At 38.7% G+C, this 23,786-nt stretch overlaps 1 protein-coding gene across 1 annotated transcript in view; it reads right to left on the bottom strand.

Annotated features, from left to right (window-relative positions):
* Positions 1 to 23,786, bottom strand: part of TES (testin LIM domain protein) — a 61,057-nt gene that overhangs the window by 23,240 nt on the left and 14,031 nt on the right. The window contains exon 2 of the mRNA XM_037039554.1: positions 11,094 to 11,179. Coding sequence (XP_036895449.1) covers positions 11,094 to 11,179 — 86 coding nt within the window. The remainder of the gene's footprint in view (positions 1 to 11,093; positions 11,180 to 23,786) is intronic.

Genomic DNA, 23,786 nt, shown 5'->3' with positions numbered 1-23,786 from the left:
GAGAGAAAAATGATTTGGGAGGGAAGAGGGAGAAGAAATAATAAGAGTAAGAAATGGAAACCAGGCTAACAGAGGGAAAAAATAAAATTGCAAACTCAAATAAACAAGGGCAGAGGGAAAACAAAATGTACTAAGACATGAGGAGACTAACCTATGAGATTAGAAATAAAAAAATAGCGAACAAACAGGAATAAAACTGAACAGCAATAAATGCAATATCTATGGCAAACAAGCAATGATTAGTAAAGATAGAAAGAAAATAAGAATATTAAAGAAATGGAAAAAGAATGTGAGTTAACTAAAGGAAAGAAAAATAATTTTGAGAGGATAAAGGAAGAAGAAACAGTAAGAGTATGGAGTAGGAACAAGGCATAGAAAGGGGAAAAATAAAATTTAAAATGAAAAGAAAGGGCAAGAATAAGGCAAAATGAAGTACAATGTGATATTTGAAATAAAAATAAAATGCAAAAATATAAATAAAAATAATAAAAAATAAAAGACAAAAATAATGAGTTAATTGGAATACAATAGAACAAAAAGAAGAAATGTTGAAAGGCTATGCAAGAGAAAATAAAACATAAATTCTGAAGATGAACAAAGTAGAATTCATCTCAGCACAGTTTGGTGTTTGCCCTTTATCTTTTCTTGCTGGATCTGCCTCTGGCTTTTTATCAGCTCAAGGTCCACAGGTAGGTCGTCCAACTTCCAGCAGTGCCACATGTACCACTTTTACCTGCCTCTAGAGGGGGCTTCTATTGTGATCAGGAAGCAGAGTCCCTGGGTCTCCCATGGGGGACACTGTTTAGTCTTCTAGGAAAATAGTGGGTGTGTCCCCCTGCCCCTAGGCCACCTGTCTCGGTTGTCCCAGCTTATTTTCAATAACGTATAGTTTCTGATGAACTACCTGTCTGTTTCAAAGGAGGGCCAATCTGTATAAGAGGGTCAGTTCTTTCCTGCTTGGTGCTGATGGCAGATCTGTGTGAGAGCCAAGGCTGGTCAGAGCCCTGATTCCCCCTTGCAGAACCAATTCCTGATCTCCCTACACTACTGGCCTCAATGGAATAAGGCCCCAGGAGCCAGTGAATTTTGTCTCCCTGAGAGAGATACACAATTGGTCCTTTTGGAGTTTCTCTTCCTGTCTTTCTCCTATGGGGGGTTCTTGAGCCTGTACTGCGTGTTTTGCAGAGCTTCCCTGTTAGACGCAATGCTTGCAATACTGCAGGAGGTGGGAGCTGGGTATGTCCTTTCCTTCCCAGAGGTTTGAACTCTGCAGGGGAAGAGGGCTCTCCCTGGCTATAAATAATTTCAAACGCTCAACTCTTGCCTGCCCAGTTCCCAACCCACTGCCATCGCAGCAGACAGTCCTGAACACTACTCTCGCAGCCCCTAGTTTTCCAGCCACATTGGGATGAGGCACAGAAATCCCCTTGCTGTGTAAATTTCTGATATCTCTGCCCAGCTATATTTCATGGGAGCAAACCATGCTTTCAACCTTGTCCTTTGTTGGTAGGGCAGCTTCTCACAGGGTCCTGGCCCAGCATGCTTCAGCTCCCCCTTTAAAAAGTTTCTCCATGGCACACCTACTGCAGTAGCAAGTCACGGTCTAGTTTTCCACACATACCACTTCTCCAAAAAGCCACAAGTATCTCGTGGTCACAGCTGGCTGCTGCCTGCCTCTGCCCAACCCAGGTGCAGCCCCTGATCCATTTGGAGGATAGAATCCCTTTTCCTCTGGCACTCTCCCAGTTGGTATTTGGTGCCACAGGTATGGACATGCTGCTCACTGTGTGTGTGTAGCCTGGATCTCCCTGACTTCATATACCCTCCCAAGTCACTCCAAGCCTGGGTCTGGGAGTTCCCTACCCTGGGAACTGCCCATTGTAAAGCATCTTCTGTACTCCTTGGCTTCCAAGCTTCATATCAGGTAAGATCCCACTGGTTGTTCAGGTTATCTGTCACAAGGCCGGCCAAGAATCTGAGTTGGGGACAACAGCAAGTGGACTCAGCTTCCACCTACTTGGCTGACATCTCCTCTGAAGAGACTTTTTTACTCCATTGTAAGTTCTTGTGTCCTTTGTCAATTAATTGACCACATAGGCATGGGTTTATTTCTGGGCTCTCTGTTCTGTTCCATTGACCTATGTGCCTGTTCTTATGCCAGTACCATACTGTTTCGATTACAGTTGCCTTGTAGTATAGTTTAGTACCAGGGCTTGTGATACACCCAACTTTGCTCTTCTTTCTTAAGACTGATACGCTATTGGGGTCCTCTTTGGTTCCATGTAGATTTTTGGAATATTTGTTCTAGATCTGTAAAATATGCCATTGGTATTTTAACAGGAAGTGTGCTGAATTTATAGATTGCTTTGGGTATTGAGTATATTTTAATTATTTTAATTCTTCTGGTCCATGAACATAATAATATATGCTTACACTTATTTGTATAGTCCATAACGTCTTTCTCCAGTGTCCTGTAGTTTTCTAAGTACAGGTCTTTTACTTCCTTGGTTACATTTATTCCTGGGGTATCTTATTTTTTTTGTTGATGTTGTGATAGTAAATGAATTTTTTCTTAGTTTCTCTGTCTGATAGTTCATTGTTGGTGTACAAGAATGCCTTCAATTTCTGAATATAGACTTTGAATCCTGTTATGAATTCACTTCTTAGGTTAAGTCTTTTTAGGTGGAAACTATAGGATTTTCTATGTATACTATCATCTCATCTGTAAATAATGGATGTCTTTTATTTCTTCTTTTTATCTGACTGCTGTGCCCAGAACTTCCAGTACTACATTGATTAAGAGAGGTGAGGACTTCCAGCCAAGATGGAGGTGTGGGTGGAAACACTGTGCCTCCTTGCACAACCAAGCTTAAAAACAGCAAAGTTTTAGTAACAAAAATGCAACCAAAACACAGAAAATTGAACTGTACGGAAGTCCGACAACAATGAACCATTCAGCCAGACCAGTAAGAGGGGCGGAGCCAGCAGCTGGCGGAGTGGGGCTACACAGGAAAACTAGACCAGACCAACCCAGGGACCCAGGCAGGTGTTGGCAGATCCCAGGCATGGGGTTACAACGGGCAGACCCAGTGAGGGCAGAAGGTGGCAGGCTGACTGTGGTCACACATTCACGCGCAGATAAACCAGGCGAAGGAGCAAGCAGTGACACGGACTGCGCAGGCCCCAGCAGTGGGAAGCAGCAGAGGGGACCGCCACCGCCTCTCTCTGACCCCGGCCCCACATACAGCGTCACAACCCAGCGACTGAGTTGCCCCACCCTGGTGAACATCTAGGGCTCTGCCCCACATAGGTAACAGGTACGAACAGACCAAAACATATGGCTCAAGAAGAACTCAAAGCCCCAGAGGCAATAACTCTAAGTGACCAAGAAATAGCCAAACTATCAGATGCACAGTTCAAAATATTGGTGATCAGGATGCTCACAGAACTGGTTGATTTTAGTCAAAAATTAGAGAAACAAATAAAGGCTAAACTAATTGAAATGAAGGGAAATGCACAGGAAACCAATAGTGATGGAAAGGAAACTGGGTCTCAAATCAAGGGAGTGAACCAGAAGGAAGAAAAAAATGACCAAACAGAAAAGAATGAAGAAACAAGAATTCAAAAAAATGAGGAGAGGCTTAGGAACCTCCAGGATATCTTTAAACTTTCCAAGATCCAACTTATACGGGTACCAGAAGGGTAAAAGGAAGAGAGACAAGTGGAAAACTTATTTGAACAAATAATAAAGAACTTCCCCCGTCTGGCTAAGGGAATAGACTTCCAGGAAGTCCAGGAAGCTCAGAGAGTCCCAAAGAAGTTAGACCCAAGAAGGAACACACCAAGGCACATCATAAGTATACTAGCCAAGATTAAAATGAAGGAGAGAATCGTAGAAGCAGCAAGAGATAAGGGGACAGTCACCTACAAAGCAGTACCCATCAGACTGTCGGCGGATTTCTCAAAAGAGACCTTATAGGCAAGAAGGGGCTGGAAACAAGTTTCCAAGTCATGACATCCAAAGACCTACATCCAAGATTGGTCTATCCAGCAAAGCTTTCATTTAGAATAGAAGGACAGATAAAGTGCTTCTCAGATAAGGTCAAATTCAAGGAGTTCATCACCACCAAGCTCTTACTATATGAAATGTTAAAGAGACTTATCTAAGAAAAAGAAGATAAAAAATATAAACATTGAAAGGAAAGCAAACTCACAGTTATTAACAACCACACCTAAAACAAAAGCAAACTAAGAGGACAGCTAGATCAGGAGCAGAACCACAGAAATGAAGATCACATGGAGGGTTAGCAACAGGGGAATGGGAGGAGGAGAAGGGGGGAGAAGGTACAGAGAATAAGAAGCATAGACGGTAGGTAGAAAATAGACAGGGGGAGGGCAAGAATAGTATGGGAAATATAAAATCTAAAAAACTTGTGACACACGGACATGAACTAAAGGGGGGGAATGGTAGGGGAGGGAGTGTGCAGGGTGGAGGGGAATGAAGGGGGAGGAAATAGGACAACTGTAATGGCATAATCAATAAAATATATTTTTAAAAAAAGAGAGGTGAAAGAAAACGTCTCTGTCGTGTTCCAGATTTTAAGGGAAACACTTAATTTTTCCCTTCCATATGATGTTGGCTGTCGGTCTGTCATATGTAGTCTTTATTACATTGACATTTATTTTCTCTATTCCCTCTTTGCTCAGGTTTTTATCTTAAATGGGTGCTGGATTATATCAAATGTTTTTTCTTATCTACTGGCATGATCATATGCTTTTTATCCTTCAGTTTGTTTATGTAGTATATCAGATTTATTGGTCTGTAGATACTCTGGCTTCTTTTAAGATCATGAAAATCTTTTTGCCTTTTACTACTAATCTAGTTTTAAATATTGTTCTAAATCCTTTACAACTGTTTTATATTTGAATCTCCCATATTTAAATTGAGACATTTTATTTTTGGAAATATCTTTTAAAAAGTCTTAGAGTCATTTGGAAGATATCTGATAAACTCATTAAAAGGAAAACCTTACTGAAAAATTGAGGAAGAAAAGGATGCTGTGATCTTGGTACGCAAAAGAAGACATGAGGATAAGTGAGACATTTATCACATATTTAATTTCAGTCTATAATCCAGATTCCATCCTTCTTAAATCCTTATTTATTTCTTAAATAAAGGGACTTTAAAAAATAGTTTTATACCAAATAAAAAGAAAAACAGAAAGAGGACATGGATGAGCACAGTACCCATGTGCTAGAGGCTATGTTTGTAAGGTTGGTATAGTATCTTTCCTCAGATTAGTCATGGACAATTTTTGATGATGTATGTATCTATGATTAGATAGATTATGTTTGTTAAATTCACTTGTTTTTTAATTAGAGTTTTTCTAATTTGCTAGCAGTTTTTCAGGAGCATATAGATCAAGTCCCATCCTCAAGCATAGGTGCCAAATCTCTAAACCTTATAAACTATCCCATAGAGTAATTCTCCCTAAATCCTTCATGGGATGTTAATAAAAGTTATGTGGGAGAAAAAGGAAGGGGATTCATAATTTAGTTTAAAATAGCCTTTTTATGACTTTAAAAGATGCAAAGCAGACTGCATCTTTTATGCTGGGAATCTCTAAGGTGCCGGAAGAGGGTGATTGTTTATACTAAAAAGTTCAACATGTTAACACATATTAATATTTGACATACAAACAATATGCATGACAAAGCAAAACTGTATACTCGCAATTTACATTACAACTTCAGAGTCCTTGTGCTAAATCCAAGGTAGTAACAAAATTTATCAAAAGCACTGCCTCAAAAAACTACAAAGATTTATAGTTTCAGGCTGAAGGCAGTCAAACTACCCCTCCTCTTCCCAAAATAGAAATGTTTTTTGTATCCCTATTTGTAAAAATTATTATTTTTCCAAGACAAGTAGTGGCAAGTGAAGTGCTTTGACATGCTGCCAGCCTTCACGGTGATTTAAAAGCATGGTCATGGCACTGCTACAAACCATAATTTTAACAGGGTTGGAAGCTGCCTTTTCATAACAGGGATATACATATATGGACTTAAGCATGGGCCTGTTATAGAATTCAATGCAAGCATAAATCCATTTATGGTGCGGAATTTTTAGTTTCAGCCAGCTCTCAGAAATTCTCTGAACGGATGTATGCTATATTCAAATAACAATTTTCTTGTAAAATGCAAGTGTTTTATTGGAAGGATTTGTCAAAGATAAGACAGAATGATTCTATTACGCACATGATAACTGATCTATGGTTCCAATATTACTATGTTTTCAATATAAAATAATTGGCCATAAACTTCTTGAAATCTTGGATTTATGTCTTATATTTCATAAATATTTATTATCTCTAATATTACTTGAAAGTATACCCAGAGGTAGTAGTTCTTATTTAGTGTTTGGCATCCTCAATCTTCTGTTTTCCTCTAGTCTTGTAAATCATCGGTGCACTAGAGAACAGTGAGCTTATAGTTAAAGGACCCCATTGTACACAAAGATGTCAATATCACAAAAGTACCACACTTTACAGAAGACACTCTCGTGCAGCCTGACATTCACTGGTCATAAGAATGTAAGCCTGGGTTCTATTTTCTTCTCTGCCGTGTAGAAAGGTGGTGGTGACGAAGGTTTTGGCAAGCTGAGTCCAAATTCCAGCACTGCCATGTCTAAACCATGTCTTCGGTACATTATTTGACTTTTTTGACTTCTCACTTATAAAATGAGAAAACCACTGTTTATCTCAAAGGTAAATTAGGTACATAAAATGTTGTGGTAATCCAAATTGTAAGATGGTCTTTATTACCTTTACTCCCTGATGTTACTTTCATGATTATGTTACTTTATATGGCAAAGGACATTACCCAAGTTCACCCAATCTAATCACATATGCCCTTAAAAAGCAATGAGTTTTCTCTGGCTGAGAGCAGAAGAAGAAGTCAGAGGGCTTTGAGGTACAGAAAGGAGTCTAAGCACTGTTTTTGGCTTTGAAGAGCAGGGTAGCTATGTGCAAAGGAATGTGAGTGTCTTCTGAAGGCCGAGAGCCAGCCCCTGGCTGACAGAAAGCAAGAAAACAGGGACCTCAGGCCTATAACCACAAGGAAATCAATTCTACCAACATTAGGAATGAGTCTGGAAGCAGACTCTTCCCCCAGAGTTTCCAAATAAGAGCCAAACCTGGCCAACATCTTGATTTCAGCCTTTGAGACCCTAAGCAGAGAATCCAGATAAGCCTGCCCAGACTCTTGACCTAAAGCATAAACATATTGAGTTAATTAACAGGTATTGTTTTAACCTGCTAAATTTGTAATAATTTGTTGTGCAGCAATAAAAAGCTATTACAAGTGGTTATTGGTGTGCAGCACATAGAAAATGTTCACAAATTATATTCTTATTAATAACTCATAAGCTCAAATAAGTCATTTTAACTTCTTTGGGTTTTAGTTCTTTGATCTGTAAAGTGATATGTGGCTAGCTAAGTGAGAAATTCCACTCTTAACTTCCTCAAGCTGAGAATTCATTTTTAGCTTTTTGTAACTGTTGTCATACTTGCTGGATCTCCTCCATTCACTCTCCGGATCCACTCGATACCCTTCATTACCCCATGCTGTGCCCCAGGAGTCTGGCCTCCAAGGAATGCAGTAGTGGACTACCTTGTCACTGTAATGGAAGGAACCAGCAGGATATCCAATTGATGAACAGTCGGGTCTGAGTATTTATTTTCTGGCTTCCAACAAGTGTACAAAAAGTGCTAAGGGGAAAAATAATCCCTTACTTGGGGAGGGGTGTGTGGAAGCACGGAAAAAGGGTGCTATCAACTGAACTGTGCCCCTCCACCCCAATTCAGTTTGTATGGTGAGGCCCTAACCCTCCGTGTGACTATAGTTGGATATAGTGTTTTCAGAAGGTTAATAAAGTTATGAGGTCATAGCGGGGGGGTCCTAATCTAATAGGATCAGCGGCCTTATAACAAGAGAAAGACAGAGAGATGTCTTTCTTTCCATGTGCTCACAGTGAGGAAAGGCCATGTGAGGACACGACCAGAAGGTGGCTGTCTATAAACTAGGAAGAGGTTCCTCACCAGAACCCAACATGCAGGCATCCTGACTTTGGACTTCTAGTCTCTAGTTACGTAAGAACATAAATTTCTGTTGTTTAAGCCACACAGTCTATTGTACTTTGTTATAAAAGCCTGAGTGCACTAATACTGAGAGCAAGGAGGACTTCTCAGAGGTAGTGCGCTTCAGCTGAGATAATAAAGAAAAGGAAAGACATTTTGTTTCCTGGTGATTAGATGTAGTGTCTTTCCAGGGAAAAGAAACATGCGACAAGGGACAGAAATTTTAAGTAGCAGCATCTACACAAGCTGTTGGAGTACAAGTTGCTTGGAAGGGAAATGAGAGTGAAAGCTGGAAAAGGCAGCTGAGGCCAGTCATTGAGGTTTAACAACAAACGCCGAAGACTTTGCTTAAAGGATCAAGTTCAGTGGGATAGCACCAAGATTCTTAAGCTATTGGGAAGTATATAATAGTATCCACTCTCAAAAGACCATTCTTGTGTCTGTGTGGAGAGACAGACTCATAAAAAATGGAGAATAATTTAGCTCTGGCTTTCACATTGTGCCTCATGAAGACCCGAAGATCCTAGGAGTGAAGGGTCACCATAATGATGAAGAAGGAGATAAGTGGGTAGGGTCCTGGGATTCCAGGACCACTTTAATCACAGCCGTTCTGTGGCACTAGACAGGACCTGGAATCTTCAATACAGCCAGCCTAGAATATTTTACTTCAAAAACTATTGAAAATGGCTCATCTGAAGGCCAAAGGCACTGCCTATAAAGCCTTCCAATTGTGGTGAAAAAGTCAGGGAATTATCAAGAATTCTGAGAAAAATGTGTCTGGACTTCTGCCAGGAAGAAGACAGCACTAGTACCACATGGATGGGACCACATAGTACCCAGGCTAGACTGGAGGTCATGCCAGAGCCCTCGTCTTTCATGCCTCTTAATATATTTTCAAACTACACCTAGACACATTTATGATTCTATGTGAAAAAATTTTTTAAAAAGTGATTTTCATACCACAGAGACCTACTCTTGTCTGTCATATTTTTATCTCAAAATATCAGATTATAGTGAACAGCAATAAAAAATAATATAGAGCAAGCAAAAATTACTATAAACTAACTTTCTGATTTGAAGAAAAGATGCTGTCAGTTAGGAATGAGGTTTAATAATCTCATAGAAGTTTTTGGAAACTGTAGAGAAGAACTAAAAAGACTATTTTAAGACTGTAGAAACAGAAGCATAGATATATGGAACAGAGTGACACATGTAAGAAGAAAGCAGGGAGGAGGCACTGGATGAAAGAAGGTGAAGGGATGAGCCAAAGAACATGTATGCATGACCCCTGGACATGGGCAATGATACGAGAACTGCCTGAGCGGGGGCATGGGTGGAAGTGGGCAAAGGGGGAAAAAGTGGGGACAACTGTAATAGCATAAAACAATAAAATACAGTAATAATAACTAAAAAAAGACTGTAAAGTAAGAACTATGCCCAGCAGAGGGCAGTGCAGCTCTCCACAAAGCTACTATGAGTACAAGAGACTGGTGCATATATTAGAAGATAAAATATACTAATCCTTGAAAACTATTTTGTGTGTAGTGTAACTTTACTTTTCTAATACATGTCAGGCATATTGCCTAACCACTATGTCCCTTGAAAAGGTAGCATAAGGATGAGCTATTAAAGTCTTATAATTTAAAAACTCCCTGGAAAATTTTAGCTCCCTAAAAACAGAGAACCGTATCTTCATTTCTTTGAGGGCTGAAGTTTCTGTTGCTTCGCTATTTAAAACAACTGCCTTTGTTTCCTAAATAAGTTAGCTTTTAAAAGAGCCTAATATTCACACTTTATTTTTCTACATTCTTCTTTAACTTATGCTGTACACAGCCCCAAGAGCTGATGAGATTTTTCACTCTAGACAGTTTCCTATAGAAACAGTCAGTACAGAAGTGGTTCTTAGTAAGATCTAATAGGCAGGTGCCATCATAATAATGTATAACTGATTATACTTATTTTTTCCTTCTAACAATAATGTACTGATTCTAGCTTTGAACAGACTTATGAGCTACCATTACTGTCCTGACTGCCACTGAGGAACACCATCTACGTTCTTCATTAGAACAGGTTTTAAATATAATGTTAGGTTCATATGACATACAATATTATTTTTAATAGCATGCAAGATCTATACAGAATTCACACTTTTGATCTAACATTTGTCCTCCATATATAGACACAATTCCTTTTTTTTAAAGATTGTATTTATTTATTTCTATAGAGGGGAAGGGAGGGAGAAAGAGAGGAAGAGAAACACCAATGTGAGGTTACCTCTCATGCACCCCTACTGTGGACCTGGCCTGCAACCCAGGTATGCTCTGATTGGGAATTGAACCAGAGACCCTTAGGTTCACAGACCCATGCTCAGTTCACTGAGCCACACCAGCCAGGGCCAGACAAAATTCAAATCAAGACATTGGCAATTAATTATTTTTTTATTATTATTATTATAAATTCAAGTGCTTCAAAGTTTTTCAGCAGTAAATTTATAGCTAAAAATTTAAGAGACTCAGATTCAAGTTTCCTGACAATCTGGATCTGAATGTTCAATTCATCATTCATATTTACTGTTTATTGCAAATATACAGACAAGTTATGCACAGTTGCCAATAATTATAAAAAGACTAGAAATTAAATTAATAAACATTCCTGAGATTATCACAAATTTATTGGTCACTCAAAAAAGAGTATACTTAGTATTCTATACTCATAGGAAATCTGTAGAAGAGCAAATAAATCAAACAATTCTAAATATAGCTACTATGGCCCAATTAGCTCAAACTTAATGACAGGAATACAGAATAGCTTTACGTTTTATTTATTTCTCAGAAAAGAAAGTAACAGATGTGCAATCTAGCAACCAGGCTAAAGAACTTATAAGAGATTTCCACTCTCTGAGGAAACAGTGCCAAAGAGTGGAAATTCCCAATGTGGTTGTAGTTTTCAAAATATTACCTCCAGAAGTGCAGTTCAAATCCTTCACATTTTTCTTTGCACTTTAAACAGGGGGCTCCAAATCCTTGCTCATGACCTAATCCCATCTGTTAAGAAGAAAACAATATGGATTTATTATTACATGTTTGAAAATCTAAAAAATTCAATAAGTTACACTTCTAATTCCACTTACCATTCCTGTTTACAAAACTTTTTTTTAAATATTTTATTTATTTATTTTCAGACAGAGGGGAAGGGAAGGAGAGAGGGAGAGAAATATCACTGTGTGGTTGCTTCTCATGTGTCCCCCACTGGGAACTGGCCTGCAACCCAGGCATGTGCCCTGACTGGGAATTGAACCGCGATCGTGTGGTTCGCAGGCCTGCGCTCAATCCACTGAGCTACACCAGCCAGGGCCTGTTTACAAAACTTTCAAATAAATCTTTCATGAGTATCACACTGTTTAGTCAATCAATGACACCCAGCTATGTTTATGGTAACTCCATGTACATACATACTTAATATTCTTATTGCTTTTGTTCATAAAAAGAAAAGCATCAAAATAAAACTATACAGAAGACTACAAATATTGTGATTTGCAAAAAGTCATGAATTGATATCTTTGGGCACTACATGTCCCTCTGTACAATAGGTACAAGGAGCTTAGAAAGAAAGTCTGCCCACAAATGACATTATTTTGCAGAAAATAAGAAATAAGTAGAAATTTTAGGTTTTACAATAAAAATATTATTTTATATTATGATAAATATAGTAATAATAGCAACAACAAACATATTGAATACCATGAAACTGGGATAAGCATTAATCTCATAACCTGATAATTAATGCTTATAGAGTAGATGATATTATTCTCCATTTTATTTTATTTTATTTCTTAATGTTTTTTAAATTTAATTATTGTTCAAGTACAGTGGGGGAGAGAAAACTGTATTCTCCATTTTAGAGATAAACAACACTGAGTCCTGTGCTTTTATGCCCAGGTAGGGGTGGGAGGATTACTATTGCTTTTATTATGGCAAAACAACTTTTTTCTTTACCACATTAAATGATAATTCTCAGGAACTTGCTGATACATGACCTGAGGTCGGGAGGAGAACATGAGGGAAGGACACAAGAAGGCAAGGTAAACTCTTTTTTGCAACTATTGATATTAAAGTAAAAAAGATTTAAAAAAAGATTTTGCATAGAGCATTGGCAAAAAATAACTTATTTTGCATTTTAAATATCACATCAGTGCCCTGGTTGCTGTGGCACAGTGGACTGAACACTGGACTGTGAACCAAAGGGTCACTGGTTCAATTCCCATTCAGGGCACATGCCTGGGTTACTGGCCAGGTCCCCAGTAGGGAGCGTGTAAGAAGCAACTACACACTGATGTTTTTCACCCTCTCTTTCCCTCCCTTCCCTTCTGAAAATAAATAAATAAAATCTACTAAAAAAACCACACCAGTCACAACTGAAAATTCATTATCTGCTACTACCTGGAGTGATCAAGACAGAAAAGTAAGATATTTTTTTTCATTGGTACCCTTTTGTAACCTAACCAAGTTATGTTTGTTAATAAGCATTCGAAACCACCATTATAACTTTTTCCTTAAAATATCAGCCTGACCATGCCCTGGAGTTTAATAATTAAATCAATAAACGGGAAGACCTTTTTTTCTTTTTAATAAAGCAAGTGAACTCTTCCTCTTTTTTTTGTGTGTGAAGAAAACCACCACATCCTTTTACCACAACTAAGGGCATATTCAACTGGCCCACTCAGCTGCTTAGGAGAACCCATGTTATTTTAAGTCAGACTATCTCAGGCATGCTTTCTAATGGTAATAAAAATCTGTCCAATATTAACTAAACTTCATCACCTTTGCCATGTCTACATCAACAATTTTCAAAACAATTTTAATTCTCTAAATCATATGTTTAACTTTAACAATGGAATATACCCTTTTCTTCTTTTGAGGAATCGAATTGTTTCCTTGTCACTGATGATCATAGTTACAGTACAGAAATAAAATGTGCTAAGCAAAAAGCCAGAGAGAGATGGCTATTTGAGGTTTCCAGTCTTTCGTAATGTACATACTTCAAGAGTTTTCTCCATTATGATACTCATCATAAAATAAGCAGTAAATCTAAAAAGGTATATTCTTCTTTAAGCCCTTTCTGCATTAAGGACAATTAACAATCCTAGATTCACCTGTTGTATGGATCCGCTCCATACTGCATTCCATGCATCTCCTACTAAACTCCAATCCCAAATGAAAATTAAGATTATATTATTAAGGCTGAATCACATAGCTCATCTTAAATCAATTGCTTTTAAACTCCCTTATATGTAATTCACAGTAATAAATATATTTTGTCTGGTGACAAAGAAAATACATACATACAAACAAACATGTGTGTATAAGTATGTTTAAATTCTGAAACGAAGACGTACTGGCTTAGATAATAACTGGGACTGAGTGTGCTTCTGCCTCTAAATCGAATCACTACCTAAACAAATTCTTGTGTACTTTTAAATCTGAATTCCCTAATCTGAGCAACATTGGGCTTAATAAAATACTATAAATATACTGAAACAATATCATTGTGTTTTTTATTTCTGAATGAAACTTGGAAGCTCAGCTAATATCACTAGAACCTCAAATAGCAGACATTTTACACTATGGCCTCAGTGTAGCTCACTGCTGATTTACAAAGTCAGCCATGGAAAGGAACAAGTTGTTTCTTTTCCACCTGCTTTTTATCTCTTTAAAACAGTTACCAAATTATTTACTAGCATTATTAAAACTGGAAGTATTCCATGAACATCTGCTTTTTAGTTTTTAATTGTATTTTATTGATTATGCTATTACATTTGTCCTGATTTTCCCCCTTTGCCCACTCCACCCAGCACCCCCCACTACCTCAGGTAATCCTTTCACCATTGTTCATGTCCATGGGTTATACGTATAATTTCTTTGGCTACTACATTTTCTATACTGTACCTATTTGTTCTTCTTAATCCCCTCACTGCTTCACCCATTCTCCCCCTTCCTCCTCCCATCTGGCAACTTTCTGGTAAGTAACTTCTTTTCTCTTAATTTTAAGAGTCTCTCTTTATCTTTAACCTTTGGCCTTTTAATAATGATATGTCTTGCAGTGGGCTTCTTTGCATCCATCATAATTGGGACTCTGTGCACTTCCTGGACTTACATGTCTATTTCCTTCAACAAATTAGGGAAGTTTTCTCTCACTACATTTTTCAGATAGATTTCCAATTTCTCACTGTTTCACTTCTCCTTCTGGCACCCCTATTATGTGAATGTTGGATTTATTGAAGTTGTCCCAGAGGCTGTTTATACTATCCTCATTTTTTTTTTTTTGGATTCTTTTTTCTTGTTGTTCTGCATGGTTGTTTTTTGCTTCCTTATGTTCCAAATCATTGGTTTGATTCTTGGCTTCATCCATTCTGTTGTTTCCCTGGTACTTTAAGAAATGGTACTTTAAGAAATGGTACTTTATTTCAATTAGTGTAGCCTTCCTTTCTGACTGGTCTCTTTAATGCTGCTCAAGTGCTGCTCAAGTCCTCACTAAGTTCTTGAGCATCACTACAAGCAGTGTTTTGAACTCTGCATCTATTTGGTTTAGCTCTTTTTCTGGAGTTTTGATCAGTTCTTTCATTTGGGCCATGTTTCTTTGTCTCCTCATTATGGCGGCCTCCCTGTGTTTGTTTCTATGTATTAGGTAAAGTTGCTTTGACTCCATGTCTTGGTAGTGTGGTCTAATGTAGAGGTGTCCTATAGGGTCCAGTTTCACAGCCTCTCCTATCCCCCAAGCTGGGTATTTGAGGTGTGCCCTTTGTGTGGCTTGAGTATACCCTCCTCTTGCAGTTAAGCCTTGGTTGCTGTTGGCATATCAATGGGAGGGATTTACCCAGGCTAGTCAGCTGCAAGGACTGGCTATGACCACTGCCCACTAGCCTCCATGGATCAGCTGTGCAGGGGCAGGGATGGTGGGGCTCCAAGGTGGCCTATAGCTGTCCACTGGGTATGTTAGCCCAGGGGTTTCCAGGGTGATGCAGCCCCAACCTGTGCTTTGTCCAGGGCACCGTGCCTGAGCTGTAGATCAATCTTGAGGTGGTTGCTACTAATGCTGGGCTTCGAGATTTTCAGGTGAGGCTACGCTGTGACTCTAATCTGGCTGCCACTAGGGTTCACTGAAGACAGCTCTTGCTTGTTTGAGAGGATTTAGGAGCCAAGACCAGGAGCTTTTCCATTCTTATGGAAAAACAACTTGGGTGGGCCTGTAAATTGGGTGAGGTAGAGCTTCTGGGGATCTCCAAGCTGGGTCACACAGTGTTAGCCAGGTTGATGAAGTCTCAGGTATGGCACCAGCCTGCTGACTCTGTCAGGGAGGTTTGGGAGATGGCTTAGCAAAGGGACAACGGCCTCTGCTTACCCTGAGGCCAGACACTTCAGTCACTCCCTATATACCACTGGTGCCCTTCAAGCTGCCACCCCAGTGCTGAAGCTTAGAGGGAGCAAGTCTGAGTGAGTCCATGTGTGGGTTTCCCAAGAGGAACTGTTTAGGGCTCCAGCAACCTCCTCCACTGACTCAATCCTTGCTGGTTTTCACAGCCAGAAGTTGTGGGGACTTATCTTCCTGGCACTGGAATCCTGGGCTGGGGGCGTGATGTAGGTCTGGGAGTCCTTGCTCCTCAAATATCCCTCCCAAATTTTTATACACATGGGTGTGGAACCAGCTTGATTCACATACGTGCCCCTCATACCAGTCTGGGTGGATGTGGTTTCTTCAATTCTGCAGTTGTGAGACTTTCATTCAACTTGATTTCATAGTTTTCAGACCTCCATTCAACTCAGTTTCTTATGTTCCTGTGCAATGGTTGGTTGTTCAATATTTTAGTTGTAATTTTGATGTGGTTGTGCGAAAAGGAGAGCCATGTCTGCCTATGTCTCCATCTTGACCAAAAGCCCAACATCTGCTTTTTGAAAGTGCCCTACATATTCTTAGTGCTGGACAAGCCTAGGCACTCCCTTGGTGTAAGAGGTCGGAGAGCTAAAATACAGACTCGTCACACAGCTAGTCAACAGCAAACTAACCTGAAACTCAGTGTATGACTCTTGTTCCACTGAGCTGCAGTCTTCAGTCTTCCAAAAAGATTCCCTTCTGCTGCAAGGAGAAGGACTACAAGTCCCCGAAGCCTCCTGAACACCTCTAAATATAGAAGACGTTCAGAGAACTTTATAAAGAGAAGATCTAAATCTGTCAGGACGTCGAAAAAGTTCTTTTGAACAAGTGATGCTTGAACTGTGATCAAAAGGATGGGAAGCACCCAAGTCAGCAAAGAGGAGGAGAAAGTACATTCAAGGTAAAGGGGACACCATATGGGAAGGCCTGTGGCAGAAGGCAGCACAGGAGGAGCCGTAGACATTTTAGAAGACTTAGAAGGTGACAGGGTTAGCCTTGTAGTAGGCAGAGTGGGGGCTTCCTTCTTTTCTTCTCCTTTTCCCAAGGAAGAAATAAATCTCCTCAAACATTTGGCACCATGTCCTGAGCCACCAGGTTTGACACAGGAAAAGATATTCCCAGAGACAGAATGGGATTGGTAAAGAGAAAGTGTTAGAAAAAAAGCCAGGCAATGAGGCTGGGTGTGGGAGGACAAGAGGCCCTCTCATCCTTGCCACCCAAACCTCAGACGGAGGACTGGCAGGGAAACTAGGAGACCTGACTGAGAAAAGCAGTAATTTGAGAAAATGCCTCTACAGCCTGCCCTGGAAAGCTCAGAAAGCATTTCTCCAGTGTTCTTCCACCCCTACTGGCTTGCCTGGAAGGCCAACTTAATCTTCATATTGGCTCCTTCCAGGATGGTTATGACCACCTTAAAAAAGTATACCTCCCTATGTTTCATCTTCTTCAAATGCTCAGACCTAAGGAGTGAGGGAATTCTGAAAATATCCCAGAGAGAGAACAAGTAAATGAAAAAGAGTGACCTCATTCAGGTCATGGCAATATAATATGCTCTTCTGCTATTACCCAAACGGAAACAGTTCTAATTAAAAATAAACACCCAAACAAAAAAGACACCTAGTTTTGTTTTCAAAGCCATTGTTAGCAGCTAAAGTGACTAGAGGCAGTTTCAGACTGGCAATGAACTTATTTTCCTTGGGGAGTTTCATTTAGATAAATCATTATCATCAGCAGCAACATTATTTTATCCTTATCTGAGGATATTTTTTCACTGCTTTTAGAGATACAGAGGAAAGGAGAAAGCGAAATACTGGTGTGAGAGAGAAGCATTAGTTGGTTGCCTCCCACACACACCTGGATGAGGGATTGAACTCACCACCTAGATAGGTGCCCGGCCAGGAACTGAACCCTCTGGTCGTAGACAATGCTCCACCCAAGCCATACTGGCAAGGGCTAGAGAATTACTCTATAGCTATAAACATATAGTTATAAAACTTAAATCTGATTGATACTCAGCATTGAGGATCTGTAACGAATGCCACATTACTGGGTAGGAATTTCTTCAATATCCTTATACTTTTTATCAACCTATTAGGATAAAAAAGCACAATGCCACTCAAACACGAAAGATTCGTGGTTCATAAGCTAGTTAGCGTTTTCTCTGCTTAGCAGTTTGTTCCAGAATGAATTGTCATCTAGAGTGTTACTGTGTTCTCTAATCCTGTTAAATCCAATTTGTGTGCTAAAAGTGCACCAGAGTAGACATATCTCTACTAATGTGAGGCAAATTTTTTCCGATTCTGTTCTCACCCCTATTTAGGCATCCAGGCATCTGCTATTCTCCCCTTCACAAGTCAGACACATAACAGATAAAGGAAAACATAGTAACTCTACTCTATTATGTGTTTCAGAGCCACAGCTTCACCAGGCACAGTTTCTCAAGTCTGATTCCCAGTCTTTATGGGGCAGAGGTTCACAAAAGCTGGGACTCCCTAACTCATCCTGGTCTCAGTTCAAGATCTGAAACCTCATCTGACCCAAGAGCTCAACCAATTTCCCTCCCTCCTTTACTTTGTGTTCAGGATTCCCTCAAGCCCAGGACGCAGAATTCTTCTCACTATACCCCCACTCCTCTCTTTACGTACAACATAAACCACACCCTCCAGTCAGGTTCTTTCTCCTTTCCTCAAGAGCAATGACTGTTCCACTTGGACACCTAGTTCTAGTTCTTTCCGGGTGTCTGGACTCAAAAATTCTTGGTGAGGGGTAAGAACAGGGAAGGTATGTGGGCAGAGCTGATAGAGAGGAAGGAGCGCCCAGAGAGTTCCTCGGCTAAAGGCAACCAGCTGACTAGACAGTGAAATGATCAAGAATTACATGGCAGTATGCCAATTATGTCTCAATTTTAAAAAGTTGTGGATATATATACTAAAGAACTAACAAAACACAGAACTGTGAAAGTATACTGGAGGAGAGGCAGAAAACTGGGATCTGGTCTCAAGGTGTCTCTGCTAAGTTCTGTGATTTCAGAAGTCATTTTTTTCCTCTCTGGGCTTCATCTAGATAATGATGAATCAACTAGATTGATGTCAAGACACCTCTTAATTTTACAATTATGACTACAAGTCAGGTTTCAAAGTAACTACAACTTAGTTTGTTACTCAACATGGTCCTTTGCTTCATGTTTTAAACACTAAATAGAAAATAATTATTCAAGAAAGCAATTATATGATTGGCTTTTATAAGTAAGAATAGACTAAACTTAGTTTGGAAACACACAGGAAACAAAACTTAAGTTCTGACAGATAAGACCCAGTTCTGTTGAATTTAATTATTTCATATCAATGTGATGCAGTACTCCCTGCAGAGTCAACACTTGGTGTCTCAAAGCACATGTTTTTCACAAGCACACAAGTCCCAAAGCTGTCTACTTCATTTCATTTTAGTAACACCTGGCCAGCATCAAAACAAGGATATGAAAAATTAATTTTTCTGCTTCAGTATCCAAAAAATGGGTCTTTGGATTCATTATGTTAGGAAAAACTATGATCAGGTTTGGGGAATACCTATCAGTCTTTGAAAATATAAAAATCACCATATTTATCCTGAAACACTAGTCATAAAAAATAAGAGTTTTTAAATATCCTTAACTATAGGCTTTCAATACTGAACTTATATCCACGTAATCTGTGCCTCCAAACATCCTCTTATCCCCTGCTTATTTCAGAATAAGAAATGGGATATAATCAGTATTGCCATATTCATAATTTCAGGCAACAGTTTGTGTTGGCAACACCTCAGGTGACCTTGCTAACTGAGAAAAGGAAATTGCATATCAGACTCTTTAAAGAAAAGGGCAGGGAACGTATGGTATTTCAAACATGGTCTCAGTTGATTTGGAGGCAACTTGGTCTGGCAGATCCCGCAGTATTCAGGGCGAGATCATCTGATCATACTGTCTGTATAACCACGTTTCCTTATGGAGCAAGGAATATCAAATGTCGTTACTAAACAAGTTTGTTTTACTAGGACTTCTTTAATCATTTTGGAATGAAGCTGATCAAAGTAGAGTATATAATATACATGCACATATCTCTCTATGTGTGTACATGTACATGTTTATTTATCTACTCATCATGTATAAATACCTACATATAAATATGTATACATATACTCATATTATTATACTCAAGAGCACAAATGAATATTCTAGACTATAGAACCATATTTCTAAGTAAACAATTCCTATCAGCACATGGCTGTCTTAGAAATCTAGTGAAATCTGTGAAATCCCCTCCCATGAGTCAATATATTTTTATATATCTCTGACTCAAGGTATAAAATAGTTTCACATTTTTAGTTCACTGCCTGTTTTCCAATCTCTACTGAGACCTAAGGTGCCAAAAAAGGGAAGTTAACTAGAAAACCAGACTTAAATATAAAAACAGACACCCTTCAACTTTTTTATCATTTGCCAACTTTGTCAGGTGAGAATAAAAACTATTGTGGTTAAAAGCTCCTATTAATCATTCTAATAAAATTGCTCTATCTTTTAATCTGCTTATAAGAACAAAATTCCCCATCTTTCCCCTACTCAAGTCTGAAATATATGAGAGGAAGAAGGGAGGGCACGCCCAGGGCTGTAAGTACACGCCCATGCTGCTGACCTCTTCTCTAAAAATGACACCATTTGTTACCTCATCTCCACTCCAGGACCACTCACTCCTAAGTGCTCCCTTTGTATAAAGTCATATTGTTGCTCCCAGAATATTTTAATACAGCTTAAAGATGTTCATAACCATTCCCTTGTTAGATACTTTAATGAACTCAGTGAATTTCACATGTCTTAGCATGGCCCTGAAGGGTCTTTTCAACCTGGCACCACCCTCGCTCCCACTACCCCCATTCCTCACAGTGCCCCTCCCTCCAGCTATGCTGTTTCTAGAGGAGTGCCTCCCTTTGCCTGGATACCTTGCCCTGTGTCCTCCATCTGGCAAAATCTTACTCTCTATAGACCCAATTCGAAAGTCAGCTGCTCTGTGATGCATTTCTTCATCTATGCTCTAATATATTCTTCTGAATGCTTACTTGGTCTTGATACAAATTCCATTATTTAATTCTTTTTAACTATGACTGTTTACACATCAGTTTATATTATTAAACTGTGAGTTTCCTGTTCTTTTTTGAATTCCTGGTGCCTGCCATAGAGCTTGAGATTTACAGAAATAATTACAGAGTTTTATTTAATACCTATTTTAATTACAAATGATCTTTAACAAAGGCCACCTTTACCCTAACACATCCTTCCCCCAACACACAAAAAGGCACTGGCAGGGGTAGTGATGATTATAATAGCAGCAAATATTTATTTTTCTTTCTTTAAATTGACATATAATATTAGATCAGTTTAAGATATATAATATAATGACTCAATATTGTTATACATTCAGAAATGAGCACCACACTAGGTCTAGTTAACATGTCACCTTAAATAGAAAAAAAATATTTCTTGTGATGAGAACTTTTAGGATCTACTCTTTCGAGCAACTTTCAAATATGCAAAGTACTATTATTTATTGAGCACTTATATTGCCAGCCATAGTTCTAAGTATTTTTACATGAATCATCAAATTTTACTCCCATTACAGTCCTACGGGAGTCTGAGGTATTATTAATTATTATCTGTATTTTCATCTAGGTGAAGAAATTATAGCAGAGTTTTTAGCTTGCCCAAGGTAACTGCATTGCAAATGCCTATTCTTAACCTGTGACTGCGTATTCACTAATCTGTTTACTGCCTGAACACAGGTCATGAACATGGAAAGACCCTGGATTAGATAAATATTTAGGAAATCAATTTTTTAAAATATAGAAATAGAATTTTTAACTGAAGACCAAAGAATTATAGCTTATGAACAGAATAATCAATTAAAGGTCTTTAGTTGTCAGTATCACTTATCCAGAAGCAGATGGGAACAACAGCAGATTTTAGGATTCATTTCCACATTCTTTCAACTTTTCAGTGATTGAAGTACAAAACCAGAACTCTATATGAATCTGTATCATCAAATCACTGTGAGCCAGATGCTCACACACACTAGTAAATAATCACATCCACCATTCTGTTATGAAGAAAAAAGGAAACAGTGATCTTTAAGCCTAGATAGTTTATAATAAATTCTAATCTGGAGCTACTGCACCAGACTTTCCAGAAGTTTAACAAATGAAATATATTACTCCCATCCAATCTGCCTCTACATCTCTTAAGGCAGTACAGTGACACAAGGACCCTCACAATGGCAACTTGTGTATACTGCAGTGTGAGATACAATCAGGTTGTAGCAGAAAACCTAAGACAACTATACAACCTCAAAAAATTTGGTAACATAGTTTATAAAGACCAGAAGTAGATACTGGTGTTTTTTTGCAGGAAACAGTAATTAATTTTAGTTAAGCAGGATCTCTTAAAGCACTTCCGATTATACTTTTTCTGAATGAGAATTTGTGGTTTTGATGGTGCAGGTGGTAGTAAAATATACCTCGACCACCATTTGGTAAGATGTGGTATACCTGCCAAGCATAATACATACATCTTGTTTATTTCTCAACCAACCTATCCTATGAGAAAGTGTTATCATCCCTATTTTCCAAATAAGGAAATTGAGAATTGTTAGATTAAGTAATTTGTGCAAGATTGCTCAGTTAGCAAGTGGCAAAGCTGAGGTTTGAATCTTGACATTTCTAAATCCAAATCCTCAGCTCTTATCTACAAAGTCACAGGGTGTTTTTATTCAAAATGAGACTTTGAAGATAAGTAATAATTTAAATCAGTGATATTCCTCATCTGTGACTTTGCTAACACAATAGGTTTTGATCTGAAAGACTGCCTATTTGTCTCTACCCAGGAGCATCTCCTTCCTAGAAAAATCTGAGACTGATTATAAGGAACAAAGATGTCTGCATACCAGCTGCACCAACTTGAATGCCTTGAGATGATTAATTTAGACACAGACACACAAGGGCCTTCAAAAGAATGGTGTGTGAGTCAGGGAAAATCCAGAGTTCTGATGCAAAATAAGTCTCTTCCAAAGTTATAGCAACAGAAAATGTTTTAAAAGAGACAACCAAATACAAAGGAACAAATTAAATCTCAGAGTTGAAAGATCTTTATTTAAAATGTATAAACTTACCACTAGTACTGGAAATAATTTGTTGTATTATATAGATGATTCTGTACAATATTACTGCAGCAGGGGTAGGTAATATAATGAGGCAAAAACTAAAATATTATTCATTTCATTTTTTAAAAAGTCACTAATTTTCTAGATTTATAGAGCAAAATCTCTGTATTAGTTACAAAACTAATGGCTGAAACTCCGTGGCTGAAAATAACAAACATTTATTATCTCACAGTTTCTGTGGGTCAGGAATGGGAGTGGCTTACCTAGGTGGGCTGGCTCAGGGTCTCTTGCAAGGTTGCAATAAGAGGTCAGGGCTACACAATCATCTCAAGCTGCCAGGGAGACCTGCTATTAAGCTCTCTCACATGGCAAGTCTCATGATAAGGAAGCTGGTTCCCTCAAGGTAAGTGATCCCAGAAAGTGAGATCACCCAAGAGGGAAACAGGGAAACCAAGGTCTTTAATCTTGGAAGAGACAGCCCTTCTGCCATATTCACCAATCTGCCCAGGTCTAGTGGGCACTCAAGGACAGGGAAATACTCAGGGTCTGAATGAATTCTAAGAGGTGGGATCAGTGCAGACAGGCTACCTACCACAATTCTTTTCTGTTTGACTTTAAATCCAAAGACTAAATGATTTGTGATGAGACAGACACATCACAAAGGGAGGAGGTAGTAGAAGGGGATGATTTTCTACCACCCTTGCCTTTATTTTTCCAGTTCAAATATTTAAATATCTTTTCATCTAAATGGGCAAAGTAAAACAGAATTTTGCTCCTTTCTTATAAATATTCTTATTCCCTTCAATTTGTTAGTATTCAGTCAGTTAGGACCAGGGAATGAATAGTCTTCCAGAAGACAGGGTAGAATGTGATTTTTAGTCTCTATGCCTTATGCTCTATCCATCTTAACATACAAGGGGAGACCCAAAACAAACCAGAACTTACCTATAAAATAATGTGTATTTATTCTTAGACATTTAAACTTCAGTCACCTTCAAAGTTCTATCCATTGGATGCAATACACCTATCGAGACATTTTTTC

This window comes from Sturnira hondurensis, unplaced genomic scaffold, assembly GCF_014824575.4.
Source record: "Sturnira hondurensis isolate 20B ecotype Veracruz unplaced genomic scaffold, ASM1482457v3 Scaffold0025379, whole genome shotgun sequence".
NCBI classification, from domain to species: domain Eukaryota; kingdom Metazoa; phylum Chordata; class Mammalia; order Chiroptera; family Phyllostomidae; genus Sturnira; species Sturnira hondurensis.
Note: the sequence above shows the minus strand (reverse complement) of the source record. Positions and strands in the feature narration are given on the sequence as shown.